The sequence below is a fragment of the Phycodurus eques genome, chromosome 3 (assembly GCF_024500275.1).
Source record: "Phycodurus eques isolate BA_2022a chromosome 3, UOR_Pequ_1.1, whole genome shotgun sequence".
Classification (NCBI taxonomy): Eukaryota; Metazoa; Chordata; class Actinopteri; order Syngnathiformes; family Syngnathidae; genus Phycodurus; species Phycodurus eques.
In genome coordinates, this window is record NC_084527.1 from 26135215 (window position 1) to 26163197 (window position 27983).

The following is a 27983-nucleotide window of genomic DNA, read 5'->3' on the forward strand; positions in this document are numbered from 1 at the left end:
CTGTTACAATACTTTAGGAGGGGACTGTAAGTAATGCAGCAAATACATTGAGTTCACAATTCAATGTAGCATTGTTACCAATTAGATCAGGGATGACCAGACTTTTCCTACTCACAGCCACATACCAAAAAAAAAAAAAACGAAAGGAAGAGAGGGGGGCTTTAGGTCAACATGCTTAGCAGTTAAACATATTTAAAGAAAACAAATCTAAGCTTGGTGATTTTAGTGACAAAGGAAGACGTAATTAGTATTAGTGGAATGTAAAATTTAAAAAATCATCAAATTGTGTGATATGTTGTTGCATTAAAATTAATTTTAAATTTAATAAATTGTGTGACAGTTAAATTTTTTTAAATTTAAAAAGTGTGATAATGTAACATTCAAATTTATTTTAATTTTAATTTTTTTTTTTTTACATTAAAAAAAATGTTAGGATATCTTGAACATTCAACTTTTGCTAGAATTAAATTTTTAAAAATTGTGATTTTAAAAAAGTAATATATAGGAACATTCAAATTTAAACTTTTGCATTCTACATTATTTCAAAGAAAATCATTGAAACATTCACATTTAAAATTATAAAGAGAATAGAATAAAATTAAACTGAACAAAATCTAAAAAAAAAAAAAAAGTGATTTTTGTAACATCCAGTGTTTGTTACATTTGTAATTGAATAATTTAAAAAAATCTCTCAACGGTTTTAACTTTTTCTCATAACGTTTTGATGTAGGCAGTGTTTATTGTCTTTTTAGGGCCAATAGAAATCGTGCAGCGTGCCACAAATGCGCCCCGAGCCAGACTTTGGACATCACAGGTTCAGCTAAAACCCCCAAAAGTAATGCGATAGTAATGCCTCCTTATATGGCATGGAAGGTTGCGTAAGGACGATGACGTGAAAGAAGTCACAAGACCGTGCGAGCGGCTCACGGCTCACGGCGTCTTCAAAGGCACTACTAGCACCATGTCCGCCGCGGCGAGCGACAGGCAGCACTTCTGGGGCGGAAAGGTCAGCGCAGTCCTCTGATTCGGTTCGCATTTACGCCGCGGCAGGAGAGCGTCACGACCCCGGGCGCCCGTTATCCGCGGAAAGCCTTGCGCTCGTCGGCGGCCTCTCGTCTCCAGCCAGCCGCCATCGAAGCGAGCCAACATTAGTGCGCTAACCTGGAAGCTAAGCTAGCGCCAGCGCTAGCTAGGGGGGTCGCTGCTTCGTGGGGGATGTTGTCCGTGCTGTCGTACGGTAGACTGGTTGCCAGAGCTGTCATCGGCGGACTCTCTCAGACAGACGGCCGCGACTACAGCCTGGTGACGGCGAGCTGCGGCTTCGGCAAGGATTTCCGTAAAGGCATCCTGAAGAAAGGAATGTGCTACGGGGACGACGCGTGCTTCATCGCCAGACACAGATCTGCCGATGTTTTGGGTGAGTGACGGGCTGCGCGATTGTCTTGCCCTCTTTCTGTCGGACTTTGCAGCGATAATAATAATCCAATTATCCGAGGCCAGCCACGTAGCGCAACAAATGTTGAGGTTGTGTCAAAAATCCGCGTAGAAAACGAGCACTTACTCAGAGCATTTGCCCCATCATACCAGACCTGATGGACACGTTCTAGGATCAGAACATGTCACTTTAAATGTTTTATGTTACACTGACCTTGCACAAACATCTCCTGGCATTCCACCAAACACAAATGGCACCGCAAGTACATGTAGTCGAAGAGCATTGAACAGAAACACCTTATCTGTGCTAAATGTATCATAATTTTCTGACCAATGAAGGGAAATTGGGCAGCACACCTGATAATCTCTCACAGCACATTGGTTGGGAATCACTGGCTTCAATTACATCCGGATCACATTCCCTGCCTTGCACACAGCAGCTCAAGTCAATTCAATATTATTTGAATTGTGCCGGTTCACAACGGCACTTTACCGTATTGAGCAGGTCAAGGACCGCGCTCCCCATGCATTATGCATTCAGTGTGGATATAAGAAAACCAACTGAGCCCCACATGAGCAAGCACTTGCTGATGAAGGCAAGGAAAAACTTAAACCTTAAACAGAACCCAGGTTCTGTGGGGCGACCGACCGTCTGCCTCAGTCGATTTGAGTTGAGATGGAGAGGGACATAGGCTAGATAGAGAGAAAACAGGGTAGAGGGGCGAGAGAACAATGGGCACACAGGTGCGACTTGTTTATTTGCCCGTCGTTTATCACAAGTATGTGGATACTAATCTTCGTGGGAAACGATGAGAAGCTGGTGCCCTGGATACGGACTTTGCATTGGACCTACTTGCATCATAAACACAGATCTAGCTTACAGTGGGAGAGTTGATTTTGAAACCCTCGCATGGTTTGTATTTAAAAAATAAAATAAAATAAAAAAAAAATGCTGCGCTCCGTCAAAGGATTATTCCATCTTGATTTTGAGCGCGTCGACAACCTGACACATGTAGATGGATAGCCACCTTTGTGAACCTTTGCTTTAATCTGAAAGTACTCTCTGGCCTGCCAATCTGTTTTTGTGCTTAAACAAGTTGTTCACTAAACAAGGCAAGTAGGGAATCCAGGGGATCCTCGCGGCAAGGCGTGTTATTTTTGGAGGTTTGTTGTAAAGCAGGCCACTGTCTGTTTCTGGCAAAGGCTGAGCAGTCCATGTATGGTCAGAGGAGTCAGTTTTGGGAGTAACAACAAGACAAGGCTCCATCTTCCATCTAGGAAAATCTGGAGCCTTAACAACAGTACAGTGGAGCCTCTAATGTTAAGCACAATCTGTTGCAGGATGCTGTTCTTTTGTGCGTGTTTTTGCTCAAATTCTAAATGATGGCAACTGACTTGATCTGTTCGAGGGTGAAACCTGTATTAACAGTTAATGTAATTGTGTAAATGTAATGTTAATGTAATTGTGTAAAGCAAAAGTGAACTGCTGACTGATGCGGTAACAAAAAGTGTACTGCTTGCAACCCCTTGTTCAATATTGTCGGCTTGGGTGAGGTGCCTCTACTGCTTTTCTATGTCGCAATACGTTACATTTTGTGTATTTTGTCATCGAATTGCCTAACCCTCTTTGCCATCACAAAAAAAGCAACAAAGAAAAAGTTCAACAGTTTATAAATTAGATGCTCACCAATGTCAATTCTAACGAGGTATTCTCAAGTGTAGCGCGAAAGGGCTCTCGATGGCGGTTTGACCTCTGGGATTTTGCGTGTGTGTGACTGGCTGCAGGCGTGGCAGATGGTGTAGGAGGCTGGCGGGACTACGGCGTGGACCCATCCCAATTTTCCGGCACTCTTATGAAGACGTGCGAGCGCCTGGTGAAGGAGGGACGCTTCGTTCCTAGCAACCCTGTCGGAGTCTTGACCACCAGCTATTACGAGCTGCTGCAGAACAAAGTGCCACTGCTGGGTGAGTGGAGTCACGCAAACTCGAGTCACTGATGAACACCTCAGCATCGTCTAAAGCAGTAGTTCTTAACCTTGTTGGAGGGACGGAACACCGCAAGTTTCATACGGAGTGCACGGAACCCTTCCTAATTTGAAAAATAAATCAGGGTTTATTTCAAATTCAAAACGGGTATATATTTTATTGTCCGTGTAGATTCTCAGTCATCCAGGTCACGCACAAAATGAGCCACGCATCAGTCGCACACAAAATCACTGTTAAAAGAACAAGACATGAATTTCACACAAAAAACAAACAAAAAGATTCAATTCAATGAAAATTTACTGTAATTGAATGTGAATTTTGCTGTTGCCTTTCCCCTTGGTAAGTGCCACTCTCATATCAGAGGAACGGACTTCGTTGTGAAAATTCACAACAAAAGTCTTTCTTTTCTTTGTTGTTTCTACAATCCTCGAAAAGGGTTCATTGGTAAGAGTAAATTCTTTGGGCTGTTTTTTTTTTATTATTGGATGCGCTGTCTGACGGCACAGCAATGCTACTTAAGACAACTGTATCGTTGAAATGTTGTTAAAAAAGAGATAGTTTAAAGCATTTCAACTCGAGGCGCAGCGCCGCAATGGTAAACACCAATTTTGACGCTCCCTTGCGTTTCGAAAGGCATGAACAACGCATTCAAAATGCAGTGTGAAAAGGCTTTTACGGATAAAGCACGCAAGCACGCACACGCGGTGTGTGTCGAGTCCTCCGTCGAACCCCGGCGACTGCCTCACCGAAACCCTGTGGTTCGATCGAACCCGGGTTAAGAACCACTGGTCTAAAGCAACGCTCACGCTGTTTCTGAAAATAATCTCTACTTAACTACTTTTATTTTTTTTAATTTTTTTTTTATAAAAACACCACTCCTTGATTATGTTAAACTCCAAATGTTGGAGACTCTAAATTGCCCGTAGGTGTGAATGTGAGTGCGAATGGTTGTTTGTTTCTATGTGCCCTGCGATTGGCTGGCGACCAGTTCAGGGTGTACCCTGGTTAGCTTGCGCCTGGGTTTTCCTGGGTTTAAGACGTACCAGCCCTGCAGCATTTGAGGTTGCGAACAGTGCGGAAAGAACTCATTTGCACAGCGTCGTAAGAATACGTAGTCACGCGGCACAAGCAATCAAGAGCTGTGTTACTTTTTTTTTTTTTTCCATTTGATTACGTTTATGGCCTACAATAATGACTTGAGTACAAAAATCGAGGACCCCGTACATGGGCATAATAATCAGCTGATCATAAATAATTCTGTAGATTGTGTCGAATTGGTGAACTGTCTAAAAAAAATGAGGCAAACTTGAGTGCACTTGACTGCAACCATCAGCTGTGAACTTGATTTTAATCTTAATTAAATTTGTATTTCAAAGAAGAACATGACAGGAATTAAAACCACGCCAGAGACATTTTCCCATCCCATTAAAATATTATTTTTAAATTATAGTTTTTTTCCCCCCCCAGTTTATCGTTAGCATACAAGTTTATTAAAATATTATCATGACACAAAATTCCACCTCAACAACGGCTAAAGTTAAATATTTTGCATTTTGCACTTTCGTCCACATGAATGACCCTTTTTTAGCCCATTAAACATAATTTTTGCGGGGCAAATCTCTAGTTTGGGTTAAGTTCTTTCAGAAGTTGTCAGTGTGTTTTGTTTGTGTATGGGAATACATTTTTTTTTTTTTTTTTAAATAAACTCACCGCAGTGCAAAATGATCTGCTCCAACCTGCCACATGTCTCTTGTTGACGTTCACTTCCGCAGTTGCTTTCCACTCTGCCACCTGACAAAGCTTTGTGCTCAAACATGTAACATCAGATGCTGAGGAGCAGTACTTTTCCACCCCATTATCACGTGCAGCAGGGCAAACAACAGTGTGCAGTATTGTGCTGTTCCTTCATAGCGAAGTGAATGTTCTTTTGGGCGGAAGGCAGTGCGCGTTTTATTGTGGTTGGACAGAGAATGCAGTAGGGCGTGAGTCATAAGCGGGGCTTTTTGAAGGTTAGTCCCAGACAACCCGTTTCGATGTGTTTGTCAATGAGTCACCAGAAGGGTGTGGCTGCCAGTCATCTGTCTCCACCACAGACTTGTGCTTCAGTGGACTTCCAGAAGAGTGGAACACCACACTTTCCTGATTAGTGTTTGTAAAGTTCATTCCAGCAAATCGCCTTTCTCGACAGGTACTTTTAATGAATGACTATCTACGACTGTAATCTGACAATGGGGACAAAACAAACTATAACATATTAAGCAAAAATAAATGCATAAATAAAGCATGTTTTGGTTGCATGACATTGGCAAGCACATGGAAATACTGTAAAGCAGGACGTGTCAAACGTATGGGCCAAAGCAGGACGTGTCAAACGTATGGGCCAAGGGCCAGAACTGGCCCATCAAGTGGCCCAATCTAGCCCGTGGGGATAACAAAGCAATGCAAATTTATTTATATAGCGCATTTCATACGCAAGAACTTTCTCAAGACTCTGAATATTGTAAAATTTCAGTCAACAGTTGAAATTAGGTGGAGGTGCCCAGCTCCAAGTTTTATACGCAGGAACAATCTTGCCTTAAGCCTGTTGTGTCTGAACACACCCAAAAATACAGCTTTACTTAAAATTCTTGCCGTAACATTTAACTATCCATCCATCGATCCATTTTCCGTACCGCTTGTCCTCGAGGATCGCGGGCGTTCTGGAGACTATCCTAGCTGACACTGGGTGAGAGGCAGGGTACACCCTGAACTGGTCGCCAGCCAATCGCAGGGCACATATAAACAAACAACCACTCACAATCACATTCACACCTACGGGCAATTTAGAGTCTTCAATTAACCTACCGTGCATGTTTTTGGGATGCGGGAGGAAAACCGGAGTACTCAAAGAGAACCCATACAGACACTGGTAGAACATGCAAACTCCACACAGGGGAGGCTGGATTGGGACCTGGGTCCTCAGAACTGTGAGGCACATGTGCTAACTAGTTGTTCACCGTACAGTCCACTTTTAACTAAGCTAACAAATGGAAATCATGTTTATTCTTTTCATATTTGCATTGCTGTGTGTGTGTGTGTGTGTGTGTGTGTGTGTGTGTGTGTGTGTGTGTGTATATGTGTGTGTGTGTCTGCAGGCAGTAGCACGGCCTGCATTGTGGTGTTGGACCGCCAGAGTCACCGGCTGCACACGGCCAACTTGGGGGACTCGGGCTTCCTGGTGGTTCGCGGGGGGGAGGTGGTTCACCGTTCCGATGAGCAGCAGCACTACTTCAACACGCCCTTCCAACTATCTATTGCTCCTCCTGAGGCCGAGGGGGCCGTCCTCAGTGACAGGTGAGCGATTGCCTTGCGTACACGTCACAGCACATAACGTACGACAGTTCACAAAGACGTCACAACAAAAAATGTACGGTCTTCACGGTATCACTGGTAAACAAACACTTTCATGCCGTTTGACCAAGGCAGTGTGATTGCGAAAACAGGGTCAATTCTTCTCCACTGCCGTAGTTTGAATGTGTGAAGTGTCCGTTGTTTTGTTGGCTGATGCTGTTTGAACAAATCCAACCCAGGTTTTTAATTATGGTTCATATTCACATCACCAACTATTTTATTTTATTTATTTTTTTAAAAACTTTTTTTATAAAAACTACTCTACAGTAGTCAACTAGATATCTTCAGGTAGTCACTCACATTCTGCCACCCGCAAGTGTCCCATGCCTATTGTTTAAAAACATTCCGAATTGTTGGCTATATGCAGATTTTCCAGCCGACGTGCGCAGTGGTTCAGCCTAAGCAAAAACAATACAATGCACTGTGGTTTCTATGTGAAGAGTGCTTAGCAAAACAAGTTTGTTCCTCAGGCAGTGTTTTGTCAATGTACTGTAGTGAGCTTGCAGGAACCAGTCAGGTTCCACGTGCTGATGTGCCTCATGGCGGTGGTGTGCCAAGCAGCGGCGGCGGCAGCGTACTGTATATGCCAGAGCGGGCTTTGGACGTTCGCCAAGCTTTCCCTCTCACCGGGTCGAAGTCTGTGCTTCTGTGGGCTGATGGGCCAAGTCCACAACCAATCCAGTCTCAAATCAGGCTGATTGTTTGGAGCAAAAGTTGTTGTTGTTGTTGTTTTTTCACCATCTAGCAAATTAGCTAGAGCACGTCCACCGAGGCTTAAATAATTGTTGACATTTAAAACTGTATAATTTGGTATTGACATTTTGTTTAGTTGTGCCAACATTGGCAGGACTCCTACAGTCTTAATTCCACTTGTTCGAAGGTGTGCCTTTTCCTGGACTTCCACTCACAATGCGGAACGAAAAGGTTCTCTTCAAGGGCGAGCAACAGAGTTGTACCTGAACAATGTCAATGAACTGTCTGGATGGATTTAGTTCATTAAATATTTCATATTTTGTGCGAACGTGCATGGAGCTTAGTTCACTTCTGCCGGATGAAGTAATTGAGAACATGCGCATTCTGGAGTTTGTGAACAGTTTTCAAACGAAAGTTAATTTGCATTCAAGATTGCTGGGTTTTGTTAGGGACTTTTTGGGGGAAAAACGGTCTGAACACACAATAAACAAACCTTCATGTCTCGGCAGATAAACGCGGTATTTGGCAAGCGATTCAGTGCAGCCACGGCCGCAATTCGTGGCAGGCACGTCACAGCTGCGCGAGATGCGTTCAGAGGCGATGCGTTAATCGGAATGAATCTGTTCTTCGGTGGTTCTTTTGTAATGCAGTACATAATTGTAAAAATGGATTACTAGGAATCATGTATCAGAATGCTTTAGTTATCACACTGTGAAAATATGGGATTTATTTTGTTTTGTAATGTAAGAACAGATCAAATAAAATATTTTGTTAATGTAGTCGTCCAGAGCTATGAGGAATGCAGTTGTCAATGTCCTTTCGTCATCATTCCTGTCATACTGTGTTGCATGTTTTTCTTTCTTTTCTTTAAAGATAAAAGTCCTGTTTTTGTTTTAATTCCTAAGTTTAAAAAAAGCACCATTCAAGCAACATGCTTTTGAGATTGTAGTTGCAGCTGCATGGCTAGCAGTGTGGACTGAATGGTTGGCATCAATGGGAAAATGAAATGCAATGAAAAGTATTTTAAGGGGAATAGCCCGTCAGCAACATCCATCCATTTTCTGTACCGCTTCTCACTAGGGTCGCGGGCGTGCTGGAGTCTATCCCAGCTATCTTCGCGCGAGAGGCGGGCTACACCCTGAACTGGTCGCCAGCCAATCACAGGGCACATAACAAACAACCATTCACACCTCCGAGCAATTTAGAGTCTTCAATCAACCTACCACGCATGTTTTGGGATGTTTTTTTTTATTATTATGAACTGAGCTAGTTCATTTTTGGAACGGAGAACTGAACTTTGAACTAGTTCGTGTAAAAAAAATGAACTTTCCCAACACGCCTTAAACCTCTGCTGCTCCCCATAGATGTGATTGCTTTGATCATCTGCCCTTTTACGCAGTTTGATCTGTGCAATCTGGGTAACATCCGTAGAGAAAAGGTGTTCACAACTTTTAAAATGAACTGAAATAAATGAGCAGTACCAATGCATACTATGTTTCTGTGTGTGTGTGTGCGTGCGAACATCCGTAGCCCAGACGCCGCTGACAGCTCTTCCTTTGACGTCCAGCTGGGTGACATCATCCTCACCGCCACCGATGGTCTATTTGACAACATGCCAGATTACATGATCCTGCAGGAGCTGAAGAAACTCAAGGTGAGAAGCCTGAACGTGCAGTACTGCAATAGCAGATAGAGGCTGCTGTTATATTCCTTATTTCCCCTTTCTGTTCAGAACGCCAACTATGAGAGCATTCAGCAGACTGCCCGCAGTATTGCAGAGCAGGCCCACGACCTGGCCTATGACCCCAACTACATGTCACCTTTTGCACAGTTTGCCTGTGACAACGGACTCAATGTTCGAGGTGAGTGTGTCCAAAACAAAATTCCACAATAGCAACTGTGGCACTTGTACCATAGACATAGGGATCAGCCCACATTGGACACTGAAATGGATTTTGTCATTAAGATCCATGCATTATTCAAAAAGTAACTAAGACAATCTCGCTACGGGGACAAAAAGTTCATGGATCTGCATCCAATATTTGTGTAATCCTTTCTTGATTTGTTTTGACAACGGCAAGTTTGAAAGAGAGCCACCCACACCTACTGCATTTAAGTGGAACAGCAACAACTACTGATTGGACAATGGACACATTTTGCACATTTTTTCGAGTTAAGAGCCGTCGCTTAAATTCTTTTTGCTTTGTGTTGTGAGCCATTATATATTCGAGTGAAGTGGAATAAAAAAAAAAGAGTTGCTGTTGCACCATCAGCCTTTTATTGAACAGGACAAACAGTCAAACACACAAATTGAAAACAGAAGCACTTGCAAAGAGCATGGAGAATCACCTGTTCGCAGATTAAAAATATATATATTTTTAAAAATTTGGGGGGGTTTGTTCTTGGCAAACTTACCCGTCTTCGCAGAAACCGCTTATTGGTGGCATTTTCCTGCTTATTAATGCTTTCGTTCAGAAAAAAACAAACAAAAAAACCTTTGCTCCATGGCAATTATAAAGGCCGTCAGTTATTCATGGCTTTTCTCTATTTGCGGTCAAACTATTTTTCGTTATTGAAAACATGGAGCATAAAATAGTGTTTAAAATCACAGAGTGAAAATGAATAAAATAAAGGTATATATGTGTGAACATACATGCACAATAAATAACGATACAGTATACAGGCACGATCTTGGACACGGAACAAATTAAACGACGTCAAGGTACCACTGTATTTGAAACTTAATGTGTCAGTGTTTTATTTGATTAAATGAAAATTTTATTTATTTATTTTTATTTTTTTTTACTCTGTTCCCAGCACTAGTTTTAATGTGAACATTTTTGCTGTGTGTATCCAGGAGGGAAGCCAGATGACATCACAGTGCTTTTGTCCATAGTAGCAGAATACACCGACTAGGGTCAACATTAGACTGCGACTGGGTGGACTGCTTTGACTCCTGCTGGACAGGATGAAGAACTGACGATGCTGTCAGATGTTTTCTTTTTTCCCCTCCCAGCATGCCACTGCTGTACTTTACCCCAAACCTCAGCTGACCAGGTGGATGTAAAAACAGCAGGAGGCCCTTGTACCAGGGATAAAAGCAGTCGGATGATTAAGTGTCTTCGAGTGTTTGGGCAGACATGGACGTCGTGTTTTCTTAGACGAAGAATTGTTGGGACTCTTGTAAAATTTTGAGCAGCCTCGTGTTGGGCTGCCAAAAGGGAAGGATACACTTCATCATGTCAAGAAAGGAGCTTGCACAGGATGTGGTACTGTGGGTAAATGAGTAAGTTTTTTTTTTATTATTATTTTTTTTTACAGTGGTTATTAGCAGACTTTGTATGTAGATGCAGAGAGCATGATAATATGTAGTCCTGGTAAATGTTTGCAAAAAAAAAAAATTCCTTGGGTCAGGTTGAAACAATATGGTTTTGTGAAGAAGCACTAGCCTTTTGCATACGTAATATTTAATACCATGATGCTCTGACATACATGTTATATTCCATTGATCAGATGGCCTCCCTTTAATCTCACTGCTGTTGCGATTGTGGTGTGCGTTAGTATGTGTGAGGAGAAATTGTGACAAATGTGTATGAAAAGGATGTGAACGCTGACAATGCCACACTAGGCGAAAATGATGTGTTGGCTTTAAACGCACAAAGCTGAAGCATATGGGAAAGAGCAAGTGTATTTTTCTACTTTGTTTAAGCAATTAGTTGACTTTAAACAGACTCAAAACATTACAATTGGTATTTCCTATTTGTTCCTGAGGCACCATAACTTCCTTTTTTTTTTTTTTTTTACAGGCGTTACATATTTTGTGTTGTGAAATTACTGCACCTTTATAGTCAATAATTTCAGTGTAGTGTGACAATGATGTGCCTTGTATCAGATGTTGATACTGGCAAACATAATTCCTTAAAGCTCCGGCCGATTATGTCCTAGTTGGCTTGAGCAGTGAGGGCAAAGCGTCCAATTGTGAGTAGCCGTGAGTTAAAATGTCATCTTGCCCCACTGTCTTCAAAATGAAGTTTTACCGAAATACGCTCTCCTGAAATTAACTTGTCTCAAGCCAGTCAGAAGCTATGAGGAATAGTAATAAAGCCAGATAAGATTACGGTTTACAAAATTGCACTAAAGGGCTGTTTCCTTATTAAAATGACATCGGAAGACAAAGGGGAGGCAGATTAAAGTAAAGCAGCGAATGCCACTTTTAAGCATTATAGCATGTCTGAGGGCAATCTTAAGTAGCCTTAACAACGTGACAAAGCAATTATCCCTCTTGGTTGGTACAGTTGCTGCAGACTGCAACATTTGCTGCTTGCCGCCCAGAAGAACTTCATCTTCCTCCTCCAGACAACCCAGAGCATGTCTGAATATTTTGGGTGTACATGTCAATGCAGCTCTGCTATACAATATTTAAAGATGTTAGTATTTATTATTCTCTTGTAAGATATGGCTGTGATGTGATTCAGTTGCAGGCCAACACACTAAGCTCCAAGATTTCCTTTTACTGTTAAATGATTTGAGTTACATAGGCAATAAATAGCCCAAGCAAATGTAATAAAAACATCCTTTCAAGTATCTGAGTGAACAAGGTGGTTTGAAGTGACATAAATCAATATTAGGGCTGTGAACAACATGCTTGAATAACAAGAAATGCATATAGGGAGCACTTTTCAGTTTTGGTAGCTACAGTGTTGGGGGTCTTCTTCCAGACTCTTCATCCTCCTCCACGTCTGTGTCACAAGCCAGAACAGTGGCAACAGGACTCCCGTCATCCTGCTCTGACGACAAAGCCCGGAACAGCAGGTGGCAGACCTTTGGAAGCAAAAAAAGTGTGTTACTTAACACAGTATATAGCTATTAAAAAAAACTAAACTCGATTGACTGATTCGTTTTTCACTCTACTGTTGTCTGAAGGGAATCGTTAACAATTTGCCGGATTGGTTACATTGTTGTGGAATATCTTGCATCACCTTGCTTGTCTCCTTAAATCGTGATTCCAACAAGGTGTCGAAAGCATTTTGCAGTAACATCTCACCTGTCACGACTGCACATCATGGCAGATTGGAGAACCACACATGGAATTCCCCCCAAAGTCTCGTTTATCAACAATAAAGAGGGAAGAAAAATATTTTGTGGACAGAGTTATACAGTTCCTTTGTACCTTCAAGGTACTCAAGTAGCTTTACAACATTGAATCACTGCCACGGAAGGAACTCCGAAGTGGAACACGCATCATTCTGGACGTTGGTTAACATCCACGTTTTAATTCATAGGAGATAATGTCCGGTAAATGTATTTAAATTCTCATAGCAAGATCTATTTAAATGTCACCATAAGGGCCAATAATGGTTCTATAGTTACCACCACACAACTCTCCATTTGCTAAGTGAGGTTTGAGAGTCACTATTTTATTTATTTATCTTTGTCTCTTTTTTTATTCAACCTGTCCTGTTCAGCTGCATGATATTGCAGAATGGTGGAGCTGTATGCCTTTGTGCTGGAACAGTTTTGCTGTGCAACAGGAGAGTTTGAAATACTCCCTCTGCTTAGGGTTTGGGGGGGGGGGGGGTCACCTGGGGAGGACATGCAATAACTAACCAAGAGAACCAGAAAAGGCCAGGGCAAGATGTGGGGAAAATGAACAAGGCAGTGCTACTATCGAGTGGTGCAGCGGGATTCTTTTTTTTTAGTGTCTATAAACACCTGTAAGAACCTGTGAGGTTATATTTGAGTTGAACCTGGGTTGTTAGATTTATCCCAGCACAAGTAATTAAAGTCTATAGTGTTTCTATCGAACTTATTAGTGAATGAACACCATATCACATGCATGTTAGTCAACTGGTGTACGGAGTGGCTGAGCCGGCACATCGAGGAAGAGTGGTCACATTACATTGGATTTACATTACACTTGAAGTTACATTACATTTCGGTATGACATTTCGGTATGTCTTTCCCAGGCAAACAGAATCAAGATTTGAGGTTCACCATTTTGATGAAAGGTGACCAACTTTTCCTAAAGTCATCCATTTGCTTATTACATTTGGCAGAGGTATTTTCTTCTTATGACTAGGTTTTGCCATTGGTTAATGTTGATAGCTTGTTTATTTTTCCAGTTCAATAGGATTGTTTTTTGGGTTTTTTTCACAATAGTGAGAATTGCAAGTATTGATTGAGCATGTTTATTTGGAAGATCTATAACTTTTAAATCACCCAGCAGACAAAGATTAGGAGAAATCAAAATTCTACAATTCAAAACGGAGGAAAGCAAGCAATAGAAAGAACAGCAAGCAATCTTAAAGTACTAGACACTTTCTCTACCACCAGAGTCATGAATAGTCGTCTGGTAAACCCAAACTGAATGTTTTAGATTTGGCTCTTGCTGGGTGGTTAAATGTGCTGTGTTTCCTCCTCACTTGCTATTAGAAGCATTTACCCTGGAGGAGGCAGGACTCGCAGTCACACCGGGGGTGCCAAGTGTTAGAAGGCTGCGCTTCTGAAGCTGCAGCAGAAGGGCTGACGGGCTGGTGGTGTTGATGGGGCTGCCCTGACTAGATGCAACCACGTCCGACCCAGCACAGTGATTGGGAGATTTAGCTCTGGCTACTGCATCTGTACATCTGTGAACACAAATAGGCAAAGGGAGAAAGGTATTTGTACTACATTCATACTGAATTGCCCTCATAGGGTAGTACATGCGGCTACCATTTGTGTAGATGGTTCTGGTTTGATTCACATCCAGTGCCCCAATACCTAGCCCAAACCCAAATCAGACGTGGGTGGGTTGCATCACAAAGCCCAAGCCCGGATAAATGCAGAGGCTTGCGTCAGGAAGGGCATCCGGCTTAAAACTTTGCCGAACAAATATGATTGTTCATTCAAAAAATTCCATACCGGATTGGTCGTTGCCCGGCAAAGGTAGAGGTGCCAAAGGCCAAACAAGAGGCATATGATGACATGTATGCCAGGTTGGACACTAAAGAAGGAGAAAATGATCTATACAGGTTGGCCAGACAGCGGGATAGAGATGGGAAGGATGTGCGGCAGCTTAGGGTGATTAAGGATAGAGGTGGAAATACATTGACTGTTGCCAGTAGTGTGCTAGATAGATGGAAATAATACTACGAGGAGTTGATGAATGAGGAAAATGAGAGAGTAGAAGAGGCAAGTGTGGTGGACCAGGAAATGATTAGTAAGGGGGAAGTTAGAAAGGCATTAAAGAGGATGAAAAATGGAAAGGCAGTTGGTCCTGATGACATTCCTGTGGTGGTATGGAAGCATCTAGGAGAGGTGGCTGTGGAGGTTTTGACCAGCTTGTTCAATAGAATTCTAGTACGTGAGAAGTTGCCTGAGGAAAGGAGGAAAAGTGTGCTAGTGCCCATTTTTAAGAACAAGCGCGATGTGCAGAGCTGTGGGAACTATAAAGGAATAAAGTTGATGAGCCACACAATGAAGTTATGGGAAAGGAGTAGTGGAGGCTAGACTCAGGACAAAAGTGAGTATTTGCGAGCAACAGTATGGTTTCATGCCTAGAAAGAGTACCACAGATGCATTATTTGCCTTGAGGATGTTGATGGAATAGTACAAAGAAGGTCAGAAGGAGCTACATTGTGTCTTTGTAGATCTAGAGAAAGCCTATGACAGAGTACCCAGAGAGGAACTGTGGTACTGCATGCGGAAGTCTGGAGTGGCAGAAGTATGTTACAATAATATAGGACATGTACGAGGGCAGCAGAACAGCGGTGAGGTGCTGTAGGTGTGACAGACGAATTTAAGGTGGAGGTGGGACTGCATCAGGGATCAGCCCTGAGCCCCTTCCTGTGTGCAGTGGTGATGGATACAGGCTGACAGATGAGGTTAGACGTGAACCATGACCAAAGACCATGATGTTTGCAGATGACATTGTGATCTGCAGTGAAATCAGGGAGCAGGTGGAGGAACAGTTAGAAAGATGGAGGCATACAGGTGTGCTGTAGGTGTGACAAGATTAATTTAAGGTGGAGGTGGGACTGCATCAGGGGTCAACCCTAAGACCCTTCCTTTTTGCAGTGGTGATGGATAGGCTAACAGATGAGGTTAGACTGGAATCCCTGTGGACCATGATGTTTGCAGTTGACATTGTGATCTGCAGTGAAAGCAGTGAGCAGGTGGAGGAACAGTTAGAAAGATGGAGGCATACACTGGAAAGCAGAGGAATGAAGATTAGACGAAGTAAGAAAGAATATATGTGCATGAATGAGAGGGGTGGTGGGGGAAGAGTGAGGCTCCAGGGAGAAGAGATAGCAAGGGTGGAGGACTTGAAATACTTGGGGTCAACTGTCCAGAGCAAAGGTGAGTGTGGTCAGGAAGTGAAGAAACAGGTCCAAGCAGGTTGGAACGGCTGGAGGAAGGAGTCAGGTGTGTTCTGTGACAGAAGAGTCTCTGCTAGGATGAAGGGCAAAGTTTATAAAACCGAGGTGAGGCCAGCCATGATGTACGGATTAGAGACAGTGGCACTGAAGAGACAACAGGAAGCAGAGCTGGAGGCGGCGGAAATGAAGATGTTGAGCTTTGCTCTAGGAGTGACCAGGTTAGATAAAATTAGAAATGAGCTCATCAGAGGGACAGCCAAGGTTGGATGTTTTGGATACAAAGTTAGAGAGAGCAGACTTTGATGGTTTGGACACGTCCAGAGGAGAAATAGTGAGTATATTGGTAGAAGGATGATCAGGATGGAGCTGCCAGGCAAGAGAGCGAGAGGAAGACCAGAGAGAAGGTTGATGGATGTCGTGAGGGAAGACATGAGGGCAATTGGTGTTCGAGAGGAGGATGCAGGAGATGGATTACATGGAAAAGGATGACGCGCTGTGGCGACCCCGAAAGGGACAAGCCGAAAGGAAAAGAAGAGGGTAGCGTACTCCAAAAAATAAAATAACTGTCACTTGATTAACATGGATATATCAAGAACATTGTGTTTGATCACTTTTACACACATATTTGTGTGCTGTGTGTTGAGTTATATCAGCTGATGCAAGGTACAAGGCTGTCCATTAACTGCAGTACACGTTGACCTGGGAGAATAAGCATACATGAGGATGTGAGCCGTGAATGCAGGCTGTTTCTGTGATTTCACAGCAAACATAAAGCACATGTTAGAACAGAAAGAGACAAACGATCTGGTACTACTTTAAAATGCAGTATGTTTGCAGTGTTAAGGCTTGTGTGTACTCTAATGACAGTATAAATACAGCACTTCTGTGGAGGCCGGATTTAGACGGCTTACTTACAAATGTGCAATTTGGGCGTTTTATATGCTCCCTGAATGTAAACACAGCCATATCGGATGTGTGTCACTTGAAATGTCACGAAAATCAGACAGAGGCATTAAACCAGAATTGAGCACTTGGACCTGGATTGTAAATCCAGCCTTAAGTGGAAAGCATAGCAGGGGATTACTTGCAGTGAACCTTACCCCACAGGTTCCTGAATGTGCCCTACTTATCTCCATCACAGATACAAGGCTGGCCGTAACGCTACACCCACTTAAAAATCTAAAAGGAGCCAATGAGAGCCAAGTACCATGACTGAGTGCCAGGAGAGGCTCAGTTCGAGCCCAGTGGGAAGAGTCAATTAAACCTGCTAATACGCAATCACAGCTGACTTGGACCTGGACAGGACCTTGCCGTGACAAGGGTGCAATCTCTTGGGAGTGTCACAAATATTACACAGTGTTTCATGGTCGCATCTTTAGAGTGGTAGTGTAGCGTCATACCTCGGTGAAGTTGGGTCTGGGTTCTCTGTTGGTTGGGAGTGGCCTCCACTGTCTGAGTCAATCAGAGTAGCCAGCACCACTGTGGCCTCCAGGACCGTGTCCTCCACAGAAAAGCACACAGGCCTATAAACAGGGAGCAATGACACACTGGCTGTGTTCACAATAATACCCTCATTCCCTACTGGCTAACCACTATATGGGGAGTTTTATATAGTGGACTATATACGTAGTTCACTCATCAGTCAAATGAAAAAGACGTTTTCTGGGACACTCTTAACTACATGATTAATATGGCAGCGTTACAACATAGCGGCACGTCGTCAGCTGTTCGACTTCCCATAATAAATACTCAATAACTACATTATAAGTTAACATTATATTGTGTTCGCCAGAGTGTATTTAACACTAAATCTACTTATATGCAAGATATTATCATAACACAACTCATGAATTTGTCTCGTGTCAAAAATCAAATTGAAAATCATTTCTCTTGATCAGCACATTCCATCCTGAATTCGTATTCGATTTTATAGTGGCCCTTGTTGTTCACTTGTATTCCAAGATTCATTGTGGGATACACTGAGGTAACTATATAACGGATAACCTATATTCACAACACATTCTAACAGCACTACAAAATAGCAAACTCACAATACAGGGCACAATACAGTGGATAGAGAATGATTCCAAATGGGCGAATGGGTGTTTCTAGCCGATTCTGGGCTAAAATGAAATCCCAGCACCCCTAAACCTCTGATCCTAGAATCGTCCCGACGAAGTCACTGGAACTGCAGGTGCGAGTGCCACTCAGCACATGCTGTGGCAGCGAGACTCACTTTCCCGCAGCACCAAATTGGACTGAAACTGGTAGGCTGTGCAACTCAGCAAAGGATAGCAAACCCTTAAAAAGACAGAAACATATGTCACGGCATGTCATTTAAGAGCATGATAGATCGAACTTAAAAAGGAGGACATGCGGACAAAGAGAATGCTGGCTGTCGTGGGGCTGCACAGCAGGCCATCACAGACACATTCCAAGACAAGTTGTGTGTTGTTAATGCGGATCAAGTCCACTTAATTGGACCAACACCGCAGCCGTTTATCCAAATTTCCATGAGGCCAAAGACAAGTTCAATTGTGCTATTTGGATTCTTTTACAAATGGATAACAAAGTACAGTAAACTACTGAGAATTAATGATTGGAATATGAAACTAGGGAAATGCAAAACTTGTTTCTCACTCTTCTTTCCCTCTGTGTGATTGTAGGGGCGCTTCGTTGTTAGCACATTTGTCTCACATTTCTGAGGGTCAGGGTTCAAATCTCAACCTTGAGTGGGTTTTATCTGGGTACTCCGGCTTCCTCATACACTCCAAAAACATGCATGTTAGGTTAAATGAAGACTCTACATTTTCCATAGGTATGAATGTGAGTGTGATTGTTTTTTTTCTACAGCAGTCATTTACTAAGTGTGGTACACAAAAGAATCACTGCCTAACTGTACTGTGCCAGTTGTATTTACCTAGTATGTTCAATATATTTGAATTTACTCTTAAAACACTGTATTAAACTTTTATGTAAAACCATCTTGATTTTGATGAACACTTAGGCCTACTACATTACCATATTTTATTTTAGGTCATGATGGTAATACTGTAGTATTTTTTATTTGGAGGGGTGGGGGTAATTGCTGCAATAAGTTTGAGAACCACTGGGTCTATAGCGTATGTGTCCTGCGACTGACTGGCAACGAGTCTCGCCCAAAATCAGCTGGGATAGGCTTCAGCGCACCCGCCACCGTAATGGGGACAAGTAGTATAAAAAATGGATGACTGCATGTGTAAATGGTACCACTTAAAATCCAATAACTTCAACGTTGAAACAAGCGACACCACATGCAAAGGACACAAAAAGAGAGTGGAGCACAGTGTTCACATTACAAAACACATCATGAAATGCAGCAAGCCAATCACACACACATACCCCATCCACACCCAAAAATTCTACTCTCATGTGACGGGCGTCCACGAATAGACCATGTTACCCTCAGCTCCTTCAGACAGAAGGTTACGGCCGAGTCCTTTCCAGACAGGAAATAGTCAAACTCGTCGGGGTGTAAGGACATCTCAGTGTACAACATCTTCATGGGATCTGTGACAGAAACCCAGCCAGCTGCAGTGATGGTTTTGTGTAAATATGATCGATCATCAAAAATGGATCATTTACAATATGGGTTACTCGAGAGGGCCAGAGATGAAATCACAATGTAATATTAGCTCACCATTTCTTCCTTCGTGGTAATTCTTCAGGCTGACTCGGAGAGGAGTTATTGACAGAGTGACTTCCTCCTGAGATCTTTGGAAATGCATGACCATATTTGTAAGAAGCCTGTAAAGAATAGCAGAATAAATGTATGACAAATGTGTGCCTAAACAAGTTCGGAGATTTAGTTTGACGCCGCTATTGACTGTCACAGATGATGCATTAGATTTACACAACTTCATTGTTGTTATTATTATTATTATTAAGCCAAATAAATATTTTTATTTTTTTTCTCAAACCTTATAAGGGCTTTCCTACGCTCAAATACTCACCAAGCGTTTACAGGCGTGGTAGTCCTGTTAAAAAAAATTCACATTTTGCAGCTCCTTGACCCAAAAATGGGCTCAAGAGTGGCGCCGGAACAATTTAACATTAAATGTGATAGACCCCACATTCTTATGGGGCCTAATTTCCTAAGATCCCAAATAGTGAGTGCTAAATTGCCTGTTAGCTCTTAACAAATTGCCCGCGCTGTTGGTGGGCGTGTTTCGCGTTATCTACTAAAATGTGCGCTAAATTGTGTGTGGGGCTGCATTTAAAAGAGGGTTTGCGCTGACTAGTGCTGATGGTTTTCACCGCTGAAAATTTGGGAACGCACTGCAAGTGCAAAATTAAGGTTGAAGTGATGCAATTGGAAGTATTAGTGCAAGAGGAGGCAAAAAAATATATATGCCTGAGTTACAGAAAATTTATTGATCGCCCAGTTAATTTTGGGGAAACCAGCAAATGCAGAAAAGCCCTGTTTTGTCTGATTTAACTAATGTGTGGCAATGGGATGGGCCCAATTCTGTGCACAATCACATTTTAAAATTGGGACCGGAAAATGGCTCTGGGAGAGGCCAGCACCAATTGTCACAGTGCACTAAAATGACGCAGACGTAAGGAATAGTTTGAATCCGGGGGGGTTAGGAGGGATCTTGTCCAGACACGAGACGAGGGAAACAACTGTTAGGTTGGCAGGCGAGGAATCAGGCGTGGGAGTTCAGAGCGAAAAGCAAAAGGCCGATTAGAAAATTCTGGGATTTGGCAACGAGTAAACAGACACACTAAGACACACAACATATACACACACACACGGGAAGATGAGGGCCAGGACTCAAGGAGGAGACAGGGGACTTGACAAGAATAAACAACTGAAACTAACATCACACAAACAATTAGGTTTTCATATTTTTATAGACCATAACATCTAAACAGTGAACCCTTGGATTTAATAACTGGTTACCTGGTAACCCTGTGTGGCTGTCAAGCGTTTCCGTGTATTACAATATTTTCTCTCACGATACTTATTAATTTGCCTGCTATTTTGCTCTTCAAAGTAGGTTACTCTGCACCGGGGGTGTCAAACTCATTTTTGACACGGGGCACATTGTTGGTACAGTTTCTTTCAGAGGGTCATTATGACCTTGAAACCGTATACTGTAAATGTTTCATCGCCTGATCCTCCATCCATCCATTTTCTTGCGCTTATCCGAGGTTGGGTTGCTTTAATAGGGAAGCCCAGACTTAACTCTCCCCAGCCACTTTCACCAGCTCTTCCGGGAGGATCCCGAGTCATTCCTAGACCAGCCGCGAGACACAGTCTCTCCAGCGTGTCCTGGGTCGTCCCCGGGGTCTCCTCCCAGTGGGACATGCCAGGAACACCTCACCAGCCAGACGTCCAGGAAGCATCCTAATCAGATGCCCCAGTCACCTCATCTGGCTCCTCTCGATGTGGAGGAGCATCGGCTCTACGCTGAGATCCTCCCGGATGACCGAGCTTCTCACCCTATCTCTAAGGGAGAGCCCGGACACCCTGCGAAGGAAACTCATTTCGGCCGCTTGTATCCGGGATCTTGTTCTTTCAGGCACGACCCACAGCTCGTGACCATTGGTGAGGGTAGGAACATAGATCGACTGGTAAATTGAGAGCTTTGCCTTTCGGCTTAGCTCCTTCTTTACCACAACGGACCGATACAAAGTCCGCATCACTGCAGACGGTGCACCTATCCTCCTGTCGAGCTCCCGTTCCATTCTTCCCTCACTCGTGAACCAGACCAAGATACTTGAACTTCTCCACTTGGGGCAGGATCTCATCCACGACCCGGAGAGGGCACTCTACCCTTCTCCGACTAAGGACCATGGTCTCAGATTTGGCGACTTTGATTTTCATCCCAACCGCTTCACACTCGGCTGCAAACGGCTCCAGTGAGAGTTGGAGATCACGGCTTGATGAACCCAACAGAACCACATCATCTGTAAAAAGCAGAGATGCAATATTGAGGCCACCAAACCCGACCCCCTCGACGCCTTGGCTGCATCTAGAAATTCTGTCAATAAAAGTTATGAACAGAATCGGTGACAAAGGGCAGCCTTGGCGGAGTCCAACCCTCACCGGAAACGAATCCGACTTACTGCCTGCAATGCGAACCAAACTCTGACACCGGTCGTACAGGGACCGAAGCGGCCGTATCAGAGGCTTCGGTACCTCATATTCCCAAAGCACCCCCCACAGGACTCCCCGAGGGACACGGTCGGACGCCTTCTCCAAGCCAACAAAACATATGTAGACTGGTTGGGCGAACTCCCATGCACCCTCGAGGACCCTGCCGAGTGTGAAGAGCTGGTCCACTATTCCACGGCCAGGACAAAAACCACACTGTTCCTCCTGAATCCGAGATTTGACTTCCCGACAGATCCTCCTCTCCAGAACATCTGAATAGACCTTACCAGGGAGACTGGGGAGTGTGATCCCCTGTAGGGGGACCACCACCCCAGTCTGCCAATCCAGCACTGTCCCCGATGTCCATGCGATATTGCAGAGGTGTGTCAACCAGGACAGCCGCACAACATCAAGAGGCTTTTGGGATCTCCAGGCGGATCTCATCCACCCCCGGGGCTTTGCCACCCAGGAGCTTTTTAACCACCTCGGTAACCTCAACCCCAGTGGGAGTAGGAGAGCCCGTCTCAGAGAGTCCAGATTCTGCTTCTTCATGGGAATGCGTGTCGGTGGCATTGAGGAGGTCTTGGAAGTATTCTCCCCACCTACTCACAACATCTCGAGTCGAGGTCAGCAGCGCCCCATCCTCACTATATACACAGTGTTGAGACGCCGGATGGTAGACTAGAATTTGATCACCTGATCATAGTATGACCTATGAAGAACAAAATCATGGCGAACTAGTTTTCAAATCACAAGTCAAGTATAATCTTTTCTTCTTTCTTCAACTATTCAAGTTACCAAACCCCTAAAAAGGGTTTTTTTTTTTGTTACCAAACCCCTAAAAAGGGGTTTGGTAACAAAAAAAAGTATGATTGCAATATCTCAACGTTATTATTTATTATCATGTGACATTCTGGTACACATTTTAGCAAATATCATGGAAGTTGATGCAAATCACTTGCTTTCGCCGGCCACATAAAATGATGATGATCTTATTTGGTAAATACATTGTGGTTCCAAACACATTTGTATTGTGATGACTGACTTGGGAGATGTAAATACGCAAAACAGCTACTGGTAGTTTCTCCTCTATTTGTGTGGGTCAACAACACAAGGTTGTGTTCAGGTTGCTTCCTAATTGCCTATTTAAAACAAAATCTAAAAATTAAAAAAAACACCACACCACATGATAATCGGTCAGGATAAGACATCCAATAATCAGACCTTTGCTGACTTTGATCGCAAGGAAGTGAATATGTATGTATGTACGTAGATACATATATGAAGATAGAAAGATACGATAGAAAGATACGATAGATAGATAGATAGATAGATAGATAGATAGATAGATAGATAGATAGATAGATAGATAGATAGATAGATAGAGCGCAGAATACACACTGTAGAACGCAGAAGTGCTTGCCTGGCTGGACTCTTCAGCACATTGGGACAGAGATGTGAATCAAACACAGCCTGCAGAGCTGCACTCTCCTGGTAACACAGGTTGTGAGTTTTTTTAATGCCTGGGGGGTGGGGGGAATAAAAAGACCTTGTACTGTCGAAGAGAACACTGCCACCGCGTGGCGATAAATTGTATTTACGGCATTAAAGAGATTGTATCCTACCGTGCCGACAGGAAAACTGTATAATTACTCTGTCATTGGGAGTGTTGACTGATATCTGACATCGCTCCACATTACGCTCCATCGAAGTCAAACATCGGAAAAGTGGTAGCAAAGACTTCAAGGCATATTGAAAAAGAAAAGAACATTTCTATCGGTCCTTGCCTGTTCGGGATATATGAATTTGTTTTTATTTGAGTTGTGATACCTTCATGTACAACTTGCATTTAATGGGTTCACTGGCCTGCTCTAATCTCAGGCTGTAGCTGTGGAAGAACGTCGGTGAGAAGAAGAAGCAGGCATATGCAGACTGAGATGAATTCACTGACCTCAGAGCCAGCTGTTTAAATTTAAAAAAAAAAAAAAAGTTCCGTTATTCATACTAGGAGAGGTCAGACAAAGAGAAGTACTGAGCCCCATGACTCACCCCTTTGACCATGGGATCCAACCACAGCGAATCTCCAATCCGGGAAAGTGCATGAATGGCCTTTCCAAAGACTGTAATATACAGCGCAGGCCTGCTTTTTAATCACACATTCAAGTTTTTTTCAACTTGGTAGCTAATTCGACACCACAGTGAGATATTTTCATGATGTGCTTGGTGTCGTGTTAGCATATGCGCTTAACACTAGTGAAGCGTTGACTTGCTAGCCTGTGGCTAGGAGAAAAGCTAGCATGACAACAGAACTTAAATGCGAGCTGCTACAACTTCAAGTTAAATACATGAAATCAATGTTTTGGCAACTGCAGTCGAACATTTACACAGTGTTGTCTTAATATTACCTTTTATGCAATTTCCTTCAAGAACACAGTTCATTTTGACAGAATGACTGGTTGACTGACGGGAACATCAAAAGCTCGTGCTGAATTGAATCTCTCATTTTTATCCCTGACGCGTCGTCGATAACCCAACCTAACCTGCTAGATATTTGAAAATTCCAAGTCTTCACAGGACATTTTCTGACCCTTTCATAGTCAAAATAAAAATTAAAAAAAATGTCCAGGCAGACATTTTGAGGTTTAGGTGTTAAAGGGTTACAACCAAAACACATGTTCCGGGGAATTTCCTCTTAATTTCCTTTGTGTATTAATTTGAAAATGTGCTAAAATATATCGACAGATTTATTGTGACGCGAAGGCCTACTTGTAATTGGGTTATTTAGAACGCAGTTGATAAATTAGCATTTTATTTAACATGATTAGGCAAAATAAAATCTGAAAATATTTTAGTAACACAGTATTAATGTTCGTAACACACACCGTCTTTAAAACACCATTCTAAATGATGTAAATATAGATATTCAGATTGCAAAATTAATACTAATATTAATACTATTAATACTCTTAATACTTAGTACTCAGGCTGAAATTATTAACTTTTGCGAATTTTAGGGGGTGTTAAGAGAAAAATACATTGCAAATTGCTTCACTTTAAAGGACAACACTAGAAATGTAACATGATTCATCAAAAATGGTAAAAGGACTTTTATCAACCAGATGTCCAATGTGAGATGAGTTCCAATTGTGTTCAGCTCACTCATCCCTCAGGAGCAGCAACCATGTTGTGCCTGGGCAATTAACATGCTTTTTAATGGCACCCCCCAAAAAATAAGTCCATGCTGGCATGGGAAAAGATGCATACTCCACACAGCAGAAAGGACCCAGTCCAGTGTTAAAAGCAGCCCATGCTAGAATCAAACTGGGGACACGCTTGCTGTGAGGCCACCAAATACAAAGTTTTGAATACACTGTATGATCACAAAGTTGAATTTTCTCAAGCAGCCATGAGTGGATGCAGACACACGTCAGCATCCGATCTAAAATGATGCAAAGTTGACATTTGACCAGTCTAATGCATCTTAGAAACGGTCATCTTCTCAGTCAGCAGTCTCAGGGAGAGAGGTGGGGTACACACTGTACTGATAACCAGTCACTCACATGACTGACACAATCATACAATGCACAATTTTATGTACTAGTCTTCAATGAACCCAACATACATTGTTTCAGACTGAGGGGGAAGGTGGGAACAAAAAACCACACAAAGGACACCAACAAGTACAGGAAGTTGGTAACCCCACTTACCAAAAGGACTGCACCTAAAACATTACACTTGTATCAGGGCCTGAATCCAGCTGAATGATCTTATACCTTTATAAGTTACAACAATGAAATTAGCATATAGGGTGATAGGTACTTTAATAATAATCACATTTCCATCCTCAATCATTCATTAAGCTAATTTATTCATCTCAGGAGGGATATTATATGCTTGCATCACCGAGCCAGTCCTAAAATATGACTTTTCCCAGGCTTCCCTTATAGAACAAGTCGTCGTCTAACGTGAACGCAGATAACGAACGGCCTTATCCAAATGTCAAAATAGGCACTTGTTTTACACACTTTATTGAGCATCATGTCCAATGTACATTGCGTTGACAAAAAATGGAAAACAAAACAAGTAGCAACATTATAGGGTGGATTCCCTGGACACCATTTTCAGAGCATATTGCTTGATGACGTTTGAAAAACGCACTGAATCTGTGCATATACAGTGAACACCGGTCAGAGGTCATGGTAGGTTAGAAAATGACGTAAAACGACAGCAGTAACATGATTAAGTCTACTAAGAATATACATCACATTCATCCAGGATGTACATTGTAAATAGTATCCTTCACATACTCAACTCATTCAACCCTGATTGCATGTGCCAAAGGATGCTTATTTTGTAATCAGTCTGTATCGGTGTAGATGGCATTACGGAGGGGGAAATTTTTTTTTTTTTTTTTTTTTTGACCAGTGTACTTTATTTAAAGTAAAACGTACATGCAGAATTGTGTCTTTCTCCAATGACAAATGGTGTTTGGTCAATCTCATGCAAAACAAAAAACAAATTCTGAACTTTTAACATGATACATGTTGGCTAAATGTGCACCAGGAAAAGGTGAAGGTGATGAAAGTTTTACCTGTCAATCTACTTACAATCCTCAGCATCTAAACCCTCTTAAAATTGTGAAACCTATCCACAAAAAAGCCCAATGCGCAACAACATACTAACAGCTAGTCTAATTCTACAATGTAGCCCCCAAACATCCCCACATTGAGAACTCAACAACCAGATTGAGGTAAATTCCAGATGCCACAGCACTACACACTACCCAACCAGAATCATCACAGCTTGTACACTTTTCTCCACAGACTGTTTTTGGTTGTGGTAGTTGAAAGAAATTTTAATTGGCCAAGAAAGGCCATGAGGAACTTTAAGTATCCCCCAGAGTGCTAATTGCAACATTAGAGTTTAATCCTGAGATGTTGGCACACACCTAGTGTTAATGTCAGCCACGCGTGTGCAATAAGATTATATACGAGAAGATCGTGGCTCTCAAAGCACAGTAAGCCATTCCTTTCACAACGACAATTAGACAAGACGCAAGAGTTTTTGAAGGGATCATGCACGTTTGAGTCATTGCTACCCTTGCAGAGATAGCTAATACTAGCAGGTCGCTGTTTCTAAAATAAATAATGAAATAAAAGACGTATAAGTGCCACAGAAATGTCATCCTCTCTTTCTGAACAATAAGCAGAGTGATGAAATAACGCCAATAAAAGGCAACAGTGGGTCAATGACAGTGCTGGAAATCACAAGTCACATCTATTGACAAGATATGCTGGGCTGACAAGTACAGTATGTAGTAGTGAGCACAGGGCGTGATGTTTAAAAGGTAACAGGCTTTCATTTGTTCGACTCAATATTGACCACTAAATTGCATAAGAAATTTGGTAGTATAAAGTAGAAACTGTTCAGCAGCAGATAAAAAAAGGAAGTTAATTTACAGTAGTGACATATTTTACATCATTAGTTTTCCAAAATAAATAAAATTAAATATACAATTCCATGTAGGAAGTAAGTGAATTTCGCTGGTAGTGTTCTCCAATTTGCTCTTCTTGTGATAAATGACAACCGCTCGCAGAAACCAGGTTCCACCCAATTCCTTTTGTCTTGCAAAACAAGGGGCACGCAAGTTGGAACGTTTCCCTCTGGAGGCATTTCCATAAACTGGAGGAAAAAAGAAGATAAATTACAATCGTGTCCTAAGGTTAGATTACACGTTGATGAATTTGCATGCAATATTTTGTGTGTATTAATTCAAGAATCCATTCAGCACCCATTGCTAACCAAACATGATCTCCAGACTCATTCTGAATATAGAGACGCATATAGCCTCGTTTGTTACGGCAAGTGATGATTGTTAATGACACTTAAAACATCTAAAATGACAGCCCAGCATAGAAGCCACTGGGCCTTCGGGTGATTTCTTTAGATATTACTGAACACGAATCTGTCACAGATACAAA

The 27983-nt window shown here is 42.4% G+C and overlaps 3 protein-coding genes across 4 annotated transcripts in view; 1 reads left to right on the top strand and 2 right to left on the bottom strand.

Moving 5' to 3' along the window:
* Nucleotides 1–889: 889 nt before the first annotated feature.
* pptc7a (protein phosphatase targeting COQ7 a) lies at nucleotides 890–12389 on the top strand. Of its 2 annotated transcripts, XM_061672889.1 has the most exons (6): nucleotides 892–1417; nucleotides 3220–3399; nucleotides 6555–6753; nucleotides 9034–9157; nucleotides 9236–9365; nucleotides 10361–12389. In XM_061672889.1, the coding sequence occupies exons 1-6, from the start codon at nucleotides 1216–1218 to the stop codon at nucleotides 10417–10419; spliced, it is 894 nt and encodes a 297-aa protein (XP_061528873.1). In that variant the 5' UTR covers nucleotides 892–1215; the 3' UTR covers nucleotides 10420–12389. The 2 variants fall into 2 exon arrangements, with proteins under 2 accessions (XP_061528874.1, XP_061528873.1); XM_061672890.1 differs by lacking the exons at nucleotides 9034–9157; nucleotides 9236–9365; nucleotides 10361–12389 and adding an exon at nucleotides 8584–9024 and having other exon boundaries at nucleotides 890–1417.
* Nucleotides 11250–24657, bottom strand: rad9b (RAD9 checkpoint clamp component B). The gene is made up of 11 exons (XM_061672888.1): nucleotides 24408–24657; nucleotides 24052–24122; nucleotides 23833–23964; nucleotides 23628–23742; nucleotides 23426–23525; nucleotides 19540–19646; nucleotides 19303–19409; nucleotides 18097–18161; nucleotides 17261–17383; nucleotides 13946–14129; nucleotides 11250–12324 (listed from the first exon to the last, which is right to left on the bottom strand). The coding sequence occupies exons 1-11, from the start codon at nucleotides 24439–24441 to the stop codon at nucleotides 12196–12198; spliced, it is 1167 nt and encodes a 388-aa protein (XP_061528872.1). The 5' UTR covers nucleotides 24442–24657; the 3' UTR covers nucleotides 11250–12195.
* Nucleotides 24658–26012: 1355 nt separating this feature from the next.
* LOC133400353 (ubiquitin-conjugating enzyme E2 G1-like) overlaps nucleotides 26013–27983 on the bottom strand; it is a 16139-nt gene continuing 14168 nt past the window's right edge. The window contains exon 6 of the mRNA XM_061672891.1: nucleotides 26013–27684. The gene's annotated coding sequence lies outside the window, so the exon portion shown is untranslated. The remainder of the gene's footprint in view (nucleotides 27685–27983) is intronic.